The sequence below is a fragment of the Lynx canadensis genome, chromosome D3 (assembly GCF_007474595.2).
Source record: "Lynx canadensis isolate LIC74 chromosome D3, mLynCan4.pri.v2, whole genome shotgun sequence".
In the NCBI taxonomy this organism is placed as follows: domain Eukaryota; kingdom Metazoa; phylum Chordata; class Mammalia; order Carnivora; family Felidae; genus Lynx; species Lynx canadensis.
Window position 1 is genome coordinate 85,889,198 of NC_044314.2, and position 15,200 is coordinate 85,904,397.

At 42.3% G+C, this 15,200-nt stretch overlaps 1 protein-coding gene across 1 annotated transcript in view; it reads right to left on the bottom strand.

Annotated features, from left to right (window-relative positions):
- The window catches only part of ANAPC5 (anaphase promoting complex subunit 5), a 45,117-nt gene that overhangs the window by 10,491 nt on the left and 19,426 nt on the right, over positions 1 to 15,200 (bottom strand). The window contains exons 8-13 of the mRNA XM_030336772.2: positions 11,465 to 11,546; positions 10,725 to 10,814; positions 8,350 to 8,531; positions 7,149 to 7,284; positions 3,194 to 3,268; positions 118 to 239 (exon numbers count right to left, since the gene is read on the bottom strand). Coding sequence (XP_030192632.1) covers positions 118 to 239; positions 3,194 to 3,268; positions 7,149 to 7,284; positions 8,350 to 8,531; positions 10,725 to 10,814; positions 11,465 to 11,546 — 687 coding nt within the window. The remainder of the gene's footprint in view (positions 1 to 117; positions 240 to 3,193; positions 3,269 to 7,148; positions 7,285 to 8,349; positions 8,532 to 10,724; positions 10,815 to 11,464; positions 11,547 to 15,200) is intronic.

Below are 15,200 nucleotides of genomic sequence, written 5' to 3' on the forward strand. Positions count from 1 at the left end.
ACCTCTGTCTCTCTCAAAAATAAATAAACATTAAAAAAAAATTAAAAAAAAAAAAAAAAAGAATAAAGCCATTTAAGAACTACCTTATTCGGGGCTGGAATCTTCAAAGTTTCTTACCTGTATACACCCTCTATGCTGTTAAGAGCTGTGATTCCTGTAACAAGTGAATCAGCCAAATGGTATTTGCCATCATTCATTGCTCTGTCAAACTGTATTTTTTGATCACATAGCATCCATAGCTAATAAGAAAAAAAAAATTGAGGACAAAATGCAAGTGTTCACCTCGTTATTCAACAGATATAAAAATATTTCAGCATTTTTGAGATTTAAAAATTTTTTATAAATATTTCAAGGATGTAAAAAAGCCCTAAGAATAAAGTAACAAACACATGTGTGCCAATCACCAACTTTGTCAAAACACAACATTTTGATTTGCTTCAGATATTACTGCATACTAACGAAGTCTTTTGCAAATTCCATTCCTCTCTTTCTTTATCCAAAGTAAGCACCTGGGGCACCTGGGTGTCTCAGTTGTTAAGTGTCTGACTTCAGCTCAGGTCATGATCTAATGGTTTGTGAGTTTGAGTCCCGCATTGGGTAAACACGAGCCCCGCTTCTCTCTCTCCCTCTCCCTCTCCCTCTCTCTGTCTCTCTCTATGTCTCTCTCTGCCCCTCCTGGGATTCTCTCTTTCTCTGCCCCTTGCTCACTGGCGCCTTCTTTTTCTCTCTCTCAAAAACAAACAAACAAACAAATAAATAAATAAAACCAAAGTAAGCACCTGATTTGGTGTTTATCATTCCCATTCATGTTTTTATACTATTACAGCATATATTCTTACCCTTAAACAATATATAGTATGATCTTGTAGGTTTTTAAATTTTGCAGAAAGTAAATACCGCTGTACTTTATGTATCCTTTGACAACTTGCTCTTAAGCTCAACAGTATTTTTCTGGGACTTACACATGTTTGTGTGTGTGTGTGTGTGTGTGTGTGTGTGTGTGTGTTTTATTCAATATGAAATTTATTGCCAAATTGGTTTCCATACAACACCCAGTGCTCATCCCAACAGGTGCCCTCCTCAATGTCCATCACCCACTTTCCCCTTTAATACATGTGTATTAACAACTTACACATGTTAATACAAGTAGCTCTAGTTCATCCTTTCCACTAACGAATAGTTCTCAATTATACGAATATCTGTTCTCACAATGATGAGTATTTAGGTAGTGCCAATTTTTCACTCTTCTGAACAATGCTGCAATCAACATTCTCGTGCATCTCTGCTGGTGCAAGAGTTTATGTCAGGTCTACAGCAAGCAGTGGAAACATGGGTGGAGGACATACACAACTTCAATTCAATACAGTGCCCATTTGTTCTTCAAGTGGGTTATACCAATTTATACTTCCCACCAGTAATATCCTTGCCAACACTTGGTACTGTCAGATATTCTACCTTTGGCCAATCTGATAGGTATGAAATATCTCATTACTGTTGTCTGGTATTTCCCTGACTGCCAGCCAGGCTGAGCATCTTATCGTATACCTACTGGCCATATGTTTTTTCTGTGAACTGTGAATTGCCTTTTTTTTTTCTTCAACAGCTAGAACTATCACCAAAACTGTTCCATTGCATTAGCACTGCCACAGAACCACCTTAATTCTTTCGTTCCTACATCATCCTTAGGTGCTATCATCTCCCATCTTCTATCTTATGTGCAGACCACCTTCCCAGCTGGGCACTTTGAATTCAGATCATAGCCTGCTGAAGGCAGCGATGAGGCCCAAGCACACTTCACATGCAGCGGGGCACCCACACTATAGCTAATGCCACGGAGCCAACAACCTGTGGGAGTGGCAGCCTCAGTGACCAGCACTAGGAGACTCCCAGGCCATGGTCTCTTAAGATTTCAAATTCTCTAATCCATTGAAGACTAAACTTGGAAAGGGAGGGAAGAAGAAGGGGCTCCTGTAACAGGTTTCTCAGCCCCATTAGAGATAGATAAAGTGCAATAAGGAACACAGGGCCTGGGACTGCTTTATAAAATTAATTCAATTCCCTCTGGGCACAACATCTTCCCAAAGGTTATTTAATTCTGGGAGGAAGAGGTTAGAGTTGCCAAGTAAGAGACACAGCACCAAACTGAGACCTAATTCTTGATCTGTCCATGGACATGGATGATTTTCTTTTCTTATTTCCACACAGAGATATAAGGAATACAAACTTAAAACTATGAAGACAGAGAGAAAAAAAGTTCCCTAAATAAATCTTTAAATCTTGTATCAGAGTTTATTTTTCTGCCTTTTTTTTTTTTTTAAATATTTGCTTGGGGGCGCCTGGGTGGCTCAGTCGGTTGAACGTCCGACTTCAGCCAGGTCACGATCTCGCGGTCCGTGAGTTCGAGCCCCGCGTCGGGCTCTGGGCTGATGGCTCGGAGCCTGGAGCCTGCTTCCGATTCTGTGTCTCCCTCTCTCTCTGCCCCTCCCCCATTCATGCTCTGTCTCTCTCTGTCTCAAAAATAAATAAACGTTAAAAAAAAAAAAATTAAAAAAAAAAAATATTTGCTTATTTTTGAGAGAGGGAGAGGGAGAGAGCGAGTGAGCGCACATGTGCATGCACGCAAGTGGGGGAGGGGCAGAGAGAGGGAGACACAGAATCCCAAGCAGGCTCCAGGCTCTGAGCTGTCGGCACAGAGCCCAACATGGGGCTCAAACTCAAGAACTGTGAGATCATGACCTGAGCCAAAGTCAAACACTTAACCAACTGAGCCACCCATGCATCCTTCTGCCTTCTTTTTATTTTTTTAAAGTTTATTTATTTATTTTGAGAGAGAGAGAGAGAGAGAGCAAGTGTGGGAGAGGCAGACAGGGAGAGAGAGAATCCCAAGCAGCCCCTGTGCTATCAGCATGGAGCCCGATGCGGGGCTCAATCCCACAAATCCTGAGATCATGACCTGAGCCAAAATCAAGAGTCAAACACTCAAATGACTAAGCCACCCAGGCGCCCATTCTCTGCCTTGCACAGAGCTTAGAGGCTGGTATGCATCTATATTGACCTCAACGCACAGATGACACAGAAAGGAACCAAGACACAAAAAACCGAGAGGAAGCCTTAAAATATTCCACTCTGACAACAATACAGTAAAAACGGTCTCCTCGGAAATAAATCGGATGCCATGCAAAAGTTAGATTACCTGGGCATGCTGACTATTCGGCGGGAATCGTTCCTTCAAGTGCTTCAACACTTCCGAAGCTGCGGCAAAACAGCCCTAAATGGAAACACACGAACTGATGAACACACCTGTGTTGAAACTACATCTGCTACACCACTCATAGGATGTTGCTATGATTCACCTGCTTGTGGTATAGCACCCTAGAAGACATGAAGCAGAGACTGTCATACATCAGGGGGTCATTTTTTTTTTTTTTTTTTTAGGTTCTAGTATATTTTGTTCATTAAAATTTTTTTTTAATTTTTTTTAACGCTTATTCATTTTTGAGAGAGAGGGAGAGACAGAGAGTGGGTGGGGGAGGGGCAGAGAAAGAGGGAAGCACAGAGTCTGAAGCAGGGTCCAAGCTCTGGGCTGTCAGCACAGAGCCCGACATGGGGCTTGAACTCACCAACCGTGAGAATATGACCTGAGCCAAAGTTGGATATTTAACTGATGAGCCACCCCCTAAATTTTTTTTTTTAATTACACATGTAATGAATGTATGTTCACTCTAGGAAAAAAACTTACAAAATACATGTAAACAATAAGAAAAAGGCCAATTTTAATTTCACCAAAGATAATCACAGGAATGTTTGGGCACATATCCTTCTAAACTTCTCTTATGCACATAAATAAAAACATAAACATATTCTAAAAAAAGGCATATGTACTATTTTTGTAAATTACCTAGAACACTGTTTACTACATGGTAGGCATATTTTTTGACTGAATCAATCTTTCCAGTGTTAACAAATACAAAGTTATATCATCATAGTATTTTATTAGGTAAATGAACTATGATACATCTAAATGACCTCCTAGTTTGGGATAGTTTGGTCGTTTCTAATTTTTTCCATTTTAAGGATGCTACAGAGAATATCCTGGTGCACACACCTTTGTGTAACTGTCCACCTGTCCAGTCCTTTCCTTAGGATAAGACCTTTGAAGTGGAACTGGCTGGTCAAATGGTAGGCACTCCTAAGCCCTTTGATACACATTGCTAAATTACCCTCCAGAAATGTACCGAGAACTTTCATAACAGCCTTCTATGTCTTTCTCCTACCACAATTTTTAAGCGTTGCCTATTTGATTGGTGAAACTAGTATTTCACTGTATTAACATGAATTTCTTTAATGACTAGATTGAAAATTTTTCATGTTCTCTGGTCATTTATATTTTTTCTGTGAATACATATTCATCTTTTTTTATACCCTTATGTTCCTGCAATGTTTCTTATTGACTCCAAAAGCTTTTCAATGTGTCCTAATCCTTTGATTAGATGATATACCTTCTGTCTACATAGAAGCTCAGTTAGACCAAAAGTGAACTTTCATTTGAAGTAAATTAAGTAGAAATTACACTGAATTATAATAAAACGTCAATAATCTTTTTATTCTTAGGACTTTTAACTGGCCAGTCTTGCCAATGATTTCCATTGACTGCCAGAGGGAGGTGGGCATGTGGATCGAGGTGGGTTGTCAAAACTTTAGGCCAAGTAGAGAGACACACATTGCAGTATCCCCCAAAACACCCCCACTGCGACCTGCCTCTCCTTAGGCTGGAAGAAGAATACCAGATGGTCTAGAATCACACAAAAAGAGCAAGAGGCTGGCTGTCTTAGTACTTCCTCTGAGTTACAGGAGGAAGGTCAGGAACAACAATTCAGACCCTGTAACTTTTTTGTAGGTTCACTCACGCCCAAGTCATGGCCATACCAAAGTACAACAGCACCCAGTTTATTTGGAGGTCAATTTCAGAACACAATTCAAAGCACACATAAAGGAAATAAAAGAGCAAATGGAGACTCATGATAAAGCTGTCTTCTCCATAGTTGGCCAACTCAATTTCACAGGTGCCTCCCTAACGTGTATAATTAAAAATGTGACAATCATCAGCCCTGTGGGTACAGCTACCTGGTTGATGTTCTAATACTAGAAAAGTCTTTCCAAGACGGATTGAGGAGAAGGTGGGAGGAGACTGAATTGAAATTAAGAAGCCACTGCCTAGGAGCCCTGGGTGGCTCAGTCGGTTAAGCATCTGACTACGGCTCAGGTCATGATCTCACGGCTCATAGGTTCAAGCCCCACATAGGGCTCCATGTGGACAGCGCAGAGCCTGGAGCCTGCTTTGGATTCTGTATCTCCCTCTCTCTCTGCCCCTCCCCCACTCACGATCTGTTTCTCTCTCTCTCTCTCTCTCTCTCTCTCTCAAAAACAAAGAAACATTAATAAAACTTTTTTTAAAAAAGAAGAAGCCACTGCCTATGTTGTAGCTGTGCAATACTAAAGTTTCCCAACACATCCTGGCCACTGGAGCCAGGCAATGATGGGTCAGCAGGTTTTTCACATAAGCCTAGGGATATAAGGGAGATGAAGATGGAAATACTAATACAGATCCAACAGTAAGAAAAATCCCCCAGGAAGAATCATAGACGTCTAATAATTGGCCTTGGAGAAAGCTTCAGGGTTTAGACATTGAACCAAGACCAAGATTTTTTTAAGTAGATTTTCAGTCCAGAAGAAAAAAAAAAATCATTTCTATCCTACATAACTCAAAGGGAATTGAAAGGAAGTTATCCACTGTGTAAGGCTGGGGTTGGTGGGGAGAATCTGACTTCAAATAGCCATATGGGAAAACTTAAAGTGGCGTGTGAATTATATCTCAATGAAGTTGTTGGGGAAAAAAAGTCGCACAAGGCTCATACCAAATACTTAACTAAAAGTTCACCGACTCATTCATTACCAGTTGCTCCACTTAACCATGGTACCAGGAGAGGAAAAGAGATGTTAAAAAGGTTCCAGTGTCATTAAGCGGGTGGGGGAGAACCAAGAATGAGACGAACGTGCAGATTCCTGGGGAAAGCAAATGGCAAGTGCAGCTAGCTGGCAGCTGTTCTGCTGTCAGAAAGTGTGGGTGATGCTTCCCAGGTGCAGGAAGAAGGCAGCTGATGAAGGTGCATGTGGGACCCATCAGCCAGAGTCCATCCATCCCCTTTGTCTCCAGAGATACCGAAAGGATAGTAAAATGCTAAAATAAGTTTAGTGGAGGGAAGTATTTATAGACTTCTGAAAGGGTGGACACCATCCATAGATCCTCAGGCTGCAGATCAGGGAATACTGAGTGCTATCATACAACCTAACAATAATGGATGCCACAGAGAAGTGGAGAAATGTTATATGATCAAGGAAATGCACTTGTAGCCAAGGCAGTGTTTACTGAGATACAGCGCTTGGGTAAGAGGTTTCCCTGACTCCTTTCCCATGAAAGGAGACATTTTGGAGCAAAGGAGAGAGAAAGCCTAGAGCAGCATGACAAACCCTTTAATCAATCCCCTATAAACACAATCCTGTAAAATTACAAGGTTACATCCAATTCCCACCATCCTTCTTAGGAGCCAATCAGACTTGGGCTGGAGACTTAACATTAACTGGTGTAGATATAGGACTTAGCTCCCTGGATCTCAGTTTCTTGTTCTGTGAAATAGGGAGACTAATAAGGCTGAGAATAATGGTGCTATTATAAGGATTCAGTAAGATAATACAAGTAAAAAACCAAGCACAGGGCCTGGCACAGAACAAAGGTACATGAAACATCAGCTATTATCATTTCAGCAATACTTCTACTATGCTTTCCCAGCTCCTATAAACATACATAGCTCTACTACCTTAAGTTTCAAAGACTCCTTTTTATTCCAATTGTGACATAAAAACAGCTGACCTCTTATTCTCCTTGCCGATGCCACAAGAGATCCCGAGTTCAACAAGCTTTGTAGACTCCACACCCAGTCCATCTCCATTGACGGGATTTTACCCTTTCTGCCCCCTGCATCCAACCAGACCTGTCCGAGACATACCCAGTGCTTTTCCCCAGCAGCAGAGGAAAGAAACGGCAGAACCCCCGCGGCTCCGGGAGCACAGAGGCCCAGCCGCCAGCCTACCTGCTCTGCGTGCAGCTCTGCGAGGTGGCAGAGGGCGACGGCAAACGACTCTGTGTTGTTCTGCTGCACACCCGCATTCACCGCCTCCAGGCTGTTCATGCTCAGCAACATCTGGGCTTGCTGCAGCGCCATGGTGCTGGGCGAGGACACGGGAAGGAATTCCCTTCAGTCGAGAGCCCCAGGCTCCCCTCAGCCACACCCCACAACTACTTGAGTGGGACTGGAAGGGAGCTAAGGCCCTCTGCAGGCTCTGGCTTCATGGGAGCAGCTGCCTCCCACCGCCCGCCCTCCTGCCCTCAGCATAGGGAAAGCAGAAAAGCACCCTGGGTGTGCAGCCCCAAAGGAAACGTGGAGAGGTTATGGTACAACCGGAAGTTCCAAGCCGTAGACCCCCCCAACTGCCTCTAATTTTCCCTGTGGTCACAGCGTGTTAATTAGTTTTCACGGATAAATTCAGACCCGATGCCATCCTGGCACCATCTGCTCTGGCAACGCAAGCAGTGGCCAGTGTTCGCAGCTGTCTCAGAGCGCATCATGCCAAAAAATCATCTCGAGCACAAAAACAAGACTGCTGAAGGAGGCACTTCCTTTCATTAGCAAATTCCTAGAAAGAGCAGACTGTCTAGGTGGGAGGTGAGGTAGTGACAGGGCTCCAGGATTAAAAACCTCGTTCAAGAAGTTGATTTCCAAGCTAAAGGAGGCCAAATGGAAAATTAAACCTGGGACTAGAGACACTTCAGAGAACACACCTTGGCTAACGGGGAAGCCCAACCTGAGCAAATGTGGCTCATGCCTCCCATGGACAGGAAGCGACATTCCAGAGATTCCCACCCAGATCACAGGGGCATGGTGCTTGGAGCCAGACCACCTGGGTCTCAGCCTTGGCTCTGTCACTTGCTAATGACATCTGTGATCTTGGGCAGATCAGATGTGTGAACCTGAGACCTCAATGACCAGTGACCTCACAGAGCAGTTGGGAGGAGTAAATATGAATGAGCATAGGGAAGAACTCTACAAAGTTTGTGCAAAGTATAAAGTGTTTTAAAACTATAAGCATTTTCTTTAATCCCCTGCACGAACAACTTTCATCAAAGGCGGAAATGACTTGCCCGTTTGGCCTTTCATGGAACCACTCTGCTAGCTTCTGCTCATAGCTGGAAGGATGGCCCCTCCGGCCTAGACAGTCGGCTTGAAGACCCACCTGCGGCCATAGAGTCTCCAGATGGCTGTTTTCTGTGCAATGCTGATATCGATGAGCTCGGACAGGCTGTGTTTCCAGTGCAGGAGGTCAGAGTCCTTAAGGGCATCCATCAGTTTGTTTGCAGTCTTCCCAGCAAAAGCCCTCTGCTGAACAAGGGACTGGATTCCCAGGGAGGCAAGGTACTAAGGGGACAGATGTACCCATGATGAAAGGTAGAGATTACATGACAGAATTTGTTTTGCTCTTCAGTAATTTGGCATATTTCACGTTTCAGCACATGTAAACCGACAGCATTATTTAAAAGGAAAGTATCTACAGCCTGACCTTAACCCATATGAAATGTACTCCCGAAAAACTGGAGCTGGAAGAGAGGCGGATGGTAGACCTGGAAGAGCCAGGGCTTTGACATAAAAGGGGCTTGGACTTAAACACTTTCTCTGCTATTTATTCTGTGACCTAAGGGTCAGTTAGCTTCTTAGCCAGCCTCAGCTTCCTCATCTGCAAAATGGGTATCGACCCTATCATAAAAAAAATTCTAAGAATTAAAATAAAACAGTATGTGTCAAACAGTGCTGGGAACATTATGGAGTAGGAGACTTTTTAAAGGATGCCTATTATGAGCATAATTATCTTTTCATTAATTTCTGGTATAATTTTCAAAGATGAAAGCACAATTTAAAAAAGTCAGCTTAGGGGCGCCTGGGTGGCGCAGTCGGTTAGGCGTCCGACTTCAGCCAGGTCACGATCTCGTGGTCCGTGAGTTCAAGCCCCGCGTCAGGCTCTGGGCTGATGGCTCAGGGCCTGGAGCCTGTTTCCGATTCTGTGTCTCCCTCTCTCTCTGCCCCTCCCCCGTTCATGCTCTGTCTCTCTCTGTCCCAAAAATAAATAAACGTTGAAAAAAAAAAAATTAAAAAAAAAAAAAAAAAAAGTCAGCTTAGGGGCACCTGGGTGGCTCATTCGGTTAAACATCAGACTCTTGATTTCAGCTCAGGTCACAACCTCACAGTCTGTGGGATGGAGCCCTGCATCGGGCTCTGCGCACAGAGCTTGCTTGGGATTCTCTGCCTCCTTCTCTGCTCCTCCCCAGCTCATGCTCTCTCTCTCTCTCTCTCACACACACTCTCTCTCAAAACAAATAAATAAACTTAAAAAAAAGTCAGCTTAAATTCATAACAAAAAATTGTACTTAAGATGTCTATCACTTATTTTAAGGGGCATCTTACTTTTATCATTATATTCAATTCTGTACATACAAGTTTCCTTTCCCAAAATGAGTCAAATGGACAATTTACAGATTTTAAAAGCATATACAGTGTGTCAACTATAATTTTAAGAAAACATATACATTAAATTATTACACATATTACTTTCAGTTCTTCTGGACCTTGCTGCAAACCTCACAAGACGGAATGCTTAAGCAGCCTCACTACCCTTCGTGCATGTAGCTGTCAGCAGATGTTTTTGAGACAAAAGAAGGTTCTTTGAGGAACAGTAATCTAGATTCTGACCGTCATTACTACTACATGTGTGGAGACTATGCCCTTTAATTGCCCCTGAGTATTTGTCACCAAGGACTAAAACTCAGGTCCTTCCCTGTCACTCAAAATAAGAAAGGACAAATGTGCCTGTCAGGTTTACTGGTTCCTGGCTTTGTTTGCTTTTGGAACCAGGATCAGCAAACATGTTCTATAAAGGGCCAGGTAGTAAATAATTTAGGTTTTGCAGGCCACATTTGGTCTCTGTCACATATTCTTCTTTGTTGTTGTTGTTGTTTTTACCCGCAACTATTTAAAAATGTAAAACCCATTCTTAGCTTGAGGGACATATAAAAGCAAGCAGCAAGCCAGATTTGGCCCATGGGCTGAAGAGTTTGCCAACCCCTGATTTAAAAATAAACCTTTCTTGGGGCACCTGGGTGGCGCAGTCGGTTAAGCGTCCGACTTCAGCCAGGTCACGATCTCGCGGTCCGTGAGTTCGAGCCCCGCGTCAGGCTCTGGGCTGATGGCTCAGAGCCTGGAGCCTGTTTCCAATTCTGTGTCTCCCTCTCTCTCTGCCCCTCCTCCGTTCATGCTCTGTCTCTCTCTGTCCCAAAAATAAATAAACGTTGAAAATAAATAAATAAATAAATAAATAAATAAATAAACCTTTCCTGAAATTTTTCTAATATGTGGAAGTCAATGTTGATCAATAAACTAAATAAGGACCTCATCAAATTGATAAGTAGAACTTTTATAGATGTTATTAAGATAAAGGGAGCAGAGAGAAACCCATCAAATAGAATTTAGTGATTTCATTAATAATTAAGGTCATATGAAACTACCAAGAATAAAACCACACCATTTATTTAAATAATCTCACAGGGAGATGAGCCTTACCGGTAACCCAAAATGTACTGCCTTCTTCACAGAATGCTCTAGCAGAACATAGCTATCGGATCTCTTCTGCCCCAGGACATACAGCCAGCTCTGGTAAGAGAAATCATCAGGATATATCCTAACTATGATAATGCTTAACGTTCTGTTCAAATATCAGTGTGGTTATAAGAAAGATTCAACAAGAGAACAGACAAATCCTCTAAAATTCTCTTTCATGAAGTATGAACCTAAATGAAAACCATTGAACACATTAAAACTGTCAGACTGAAATAAACAAACCACTGATCTTCACCTCTGACAGCAGTGAGTGGCAAGTGTCCCAGGGGGGAAAAAAAAAAAAAACATGAAGCCCCCATACGGCCTTTAATTGAGAAATCGAGATTCTCAGGGACTGTTCAATGAAGTCTGTGTTCTACCTATGCTTGGTGTTTACACTTTCACAAGAGGATGTCTCATCAAGTTACTAGGTGTTGTATTCACTTTTTTGTTAATGCCAATGTTTAATGTGTTAGCTTTGCATTAAAATCTGTAGACAAGAAATTCCCCCGCAAAGCAAAATAGAAATCATGAATTAAGAAAGATAATGATGGGTTGCCTTTCTGAATTCCCACAACCACCTAACTAGTTTCCCTTCATTGCTAAGGACCTTCTAACAGCAAAACAACCCATTTCGAACGGGACCTTCAGAAGGCCAACTCAACACAGGGGCAAAGCTTCCGAGACAGGAGGGGATGGCTCACCAAGCAATGCTGGAGACACACATGATCGTTGGACTCCTGGGCAATCCTAATCGCCTCTTGCAGGGCGAGCTCTGCCTGCTGACTAGAGACAGACCGAACATTAATAACTCATTAACAATCACAAACATGTTCAACCATCTTAACAGGAAGGCATCTGTACGGTAATTAATCTGAGGTTGGAAGCTCTAACAATGACCTTATTCCCTCAGAGGCACTTCCTCCCCCAGCAGCGAGAAACATTAACAGAGGAGACAGAACATGTCCTTTCTAAGGTGGATTTCTACTACAAAGGGCAAGAAGGAAGGGCTTTTCTTGATCTCAGCTCCTAAGATTTTTATTTTAATTGTCTACCACTGGGAGGATGGACAAGGAGAGGATACAATATTTCACTTTTCACTGCACTCCCTTCTGCATTATGTGAATTTTTTTACAATGGCATTTGATAATTTTGTATTTTTTCAAAACTAGTTTTAAAAAGTATTTTGAGGATACTCACTTCTGAGATTTTTTTCCTGCTGACGTGGTTCCCCTCCATCTGGGAGATCTGAGCTAATCTCAAGATCTGCAGAAATTCAGCCAACTATCCTTGGCCCTACTGAGCTGTCACCTCTGAAAACACCCACAGAAATGCAATCTGTAACCCACCTTGTAGTGTTTAATTAAATACTACCGTTAATCACTTTCTACTTGTTAATTTTATCTCTTCAACTACTTTATAAGCCTGCAGAGGGTGAGCTCTTAAACTTTGGGTTTCCCAGTGGCAAGTCACAGAAAAGAAGTTCATAAACACAGGGTTACTGAAGATCTCAAAATAGAATCAATGGGTATCACTTATTTAGGAAACATTTACATAAGGAATTTTCTTTCACCTCTAGCATCAGCCTCACGCAATCCATTTTAATTAGGGAGAGCTGGTGTGTTCCTCAATAACCACTTGTTTGAATAAAGAAACCAGATACATCTATCAAAAGGTAGATTCCCAGGTAGATTAAAGACTGCTTTAAATCTCTATTCAAACATTAAGTTAGCAGGGGTACCTGGGTGGCTCTGTCAGTTAAGTGTCTGACTTTGGCTCAGGTCATGATATCACGGTTCGTGGGTTCGAGCCCCGCGTCGGGCTCTGTGCTGACAGCTCAGAGCCTGGAGCCTGCTTCGGATTCTGTCTCCTCTCTCTGCCCCTCCCCTGGTCATACTCTTTCTCTCTCTCTCTCTCTCAAAAATAAACATTAAAATATATATATATATATATGTGTGTGTGTGTATACATATATGTATATATGTGCGTGTGTATATATATATATGTGTGTGTGTGTGTGTATATATACAAATACATACATACATTAAGTTAGTAGAGCTTAGGGAGGGCTGACCTGCTACCTTATTAAACAGAGACTCACAAATTGAAGGAGTGATCTGTGCATATATCTGGAGAAGTGTCCCTTATGAAAACAACAGCACTCCCCGACCCTTTATCCTCATCTATCACCTGGATACATTACACTTATATTTAGTGTTGTTTATGGTTTATCTCCCCCACTGGCAAGCTCCATGAAAACAGGGGCTTTTTTCCCCCTTTTTTCACTGCTGTAACCTCAGCATCTAGAACAGCACCCAGTACACCATAGATGCTCAATAAACAACTATAACGATTTTCAAGAAGTCCCCACAATCCTATAAGCTGCGTGACAGAGATGAATACGGGCCCACAGCTCCAGGACTAGAAACAAAGAAGCATGGACCCAAGTAAATTAATTTAGCAATTAATTTCATGCAGTTAGCTACCTATCTGTTGATATTGTAAATATAAAGAAATTCTGCACAACAGATTATTTGTATCTAGAATGCTAGATACAAATTTCTAAATCCTACCAGAAACTGGTCTAAACACAGAAATCGGTTAATGGTAGATACTACAAATAGTGTTGCTATTTATTATGACAACTAAAAAATGGAAGGCCCCAATTAAGAGGTCATTACAGCTGGGCAGGCAAAAAGAAGTCGACTGTCAAAAGATAACATGGAATCTCATAAAATCATGGAGTTTGGAGTAGCCTTGAACCTTCCTGAGTCCAACTATCAATGTAATGCTTAAATTCTCTCATTGACACCTCTGGTCTAGGCTTGAGCACCCCACTGGTCCTTCCTTAGAGGTTCCATGTGGAAAAACCTTATCATGAGGAAAGCACTGTCTTTCCCTTGCACATCCTAGCTCTCGTTCTTCTCCAGGAATCTAAGCTGTCTTCACATGACCTTTTACTACATGAAGATGCCAAACACATGCTTGGCTAAATCATTTTCTCTCCAGGCTCACCATTCTCATACTCTTCCCACACTGTTCATATGACATGGCTTTGAACACCTACAAGGAGAGTGTCCCCTACACAAGCTCCAGCCTGTCAATGTCCCTTTTAAAATGAGACAATCAGAAATTAACAGAGGGCCACAGAGGGCCACCTGGGTGGCTCAGTCTGTTGAGATCCGACTCTTGATTTCTGCTCAGGTCATCATCCTAGGATTGTGGGATTGAGACCCATGTCAGGCTCTGCACAGAGTGTGGGGCTTGCTTAAGATTCTCTCTCTCAGGGCTCCTGGATGGCTTGGTCGATTAAGCGTCCAACTCTTGATTTTGGCTGAGGCCATGATCTCACAGTTTCTTGAGTCTGAGCCAGAGCCTGCTTGGGATTCTCCCTCGCTCTCTGCCTCTCCCCCCTCCCCCCCCCAAAATAAATGAACTTTAAGTTTCTCTCTCTCCCCCTGTCCCCCCTTCCCCTGCTCATACTCTGTCTCTCAAAATAAACTTTTTAAAAAAGTTTCTCTCTCTCTCCCTCTGCCCCCCTCCCCTACTCACTTTCTCTAAAATAAAAAAAAATAATAAAAATAAAAATAAAAGAAATCAGTAGCATTTCTGACCCATAGTGCAAGGGGTAGAAGTCTCAGCTCTTGAACTTTGGACACCATATTTACAGTAACATACCCTACAGTCTCTATTTAAAGATGCCTGTAGCAGAGACCACATTTCTCTCAAATGAGAAAAAGTCACGGGGGGCAGGGAGACCCCTTCAATGAATAATTCCCAGTTTTTTTACCCTTATTCACATTATTTCAGTTTCCAAAATAGCCCCCATGTTTTAAGGTTTTATTGACATAACTCCATTTACTAAATAATTGGGGAATTTTCCTATTTTTATTCATTAAAATCATAAGCATATCTTAACAATGGCATAAGCCAGTGTCACCTCACTGAGCTGCCTGAATTCTGTCCAAAAGCACAAATATGTGGCTTAGTGAGCCGTACAGTGTTTTATCCAGTAAAGGTACAACTTCATTTTGGCTTTTTGAAATGCTGAAAATAGCTTTTGTATCCCCATCATTACCTCCAAAAATTCCTTTTGGGAATCTCTGGCCTAATGACCTAATTTCCTTTTAATTCAAAGGCTATTGTTCTTAGAAGTAAGGAAAGAGGCCATATACTAGCTAGTAATGCTCACTGGTGACACCAGGGGGCAGACTGCTTAAGGAGAAGGTCTTCATTAACTGCTGTCCATGGAACCTCCCTCTTGGGAAGTTATTGACAAGCCCAGGTAGGAGGGTATCTTTCTTCTTCTTCTTCTTCTTCCTCCTTCCTCCTCCTCCTCCTCTTTCTTCTTTTATTTTGAGAGAAAGAGTGCAAGCAGGAACCGGGCAGAGAAAAGGAGAGAGGGAACTCCAAGCAGGCTCCACTGTCAGCGCAGAACCA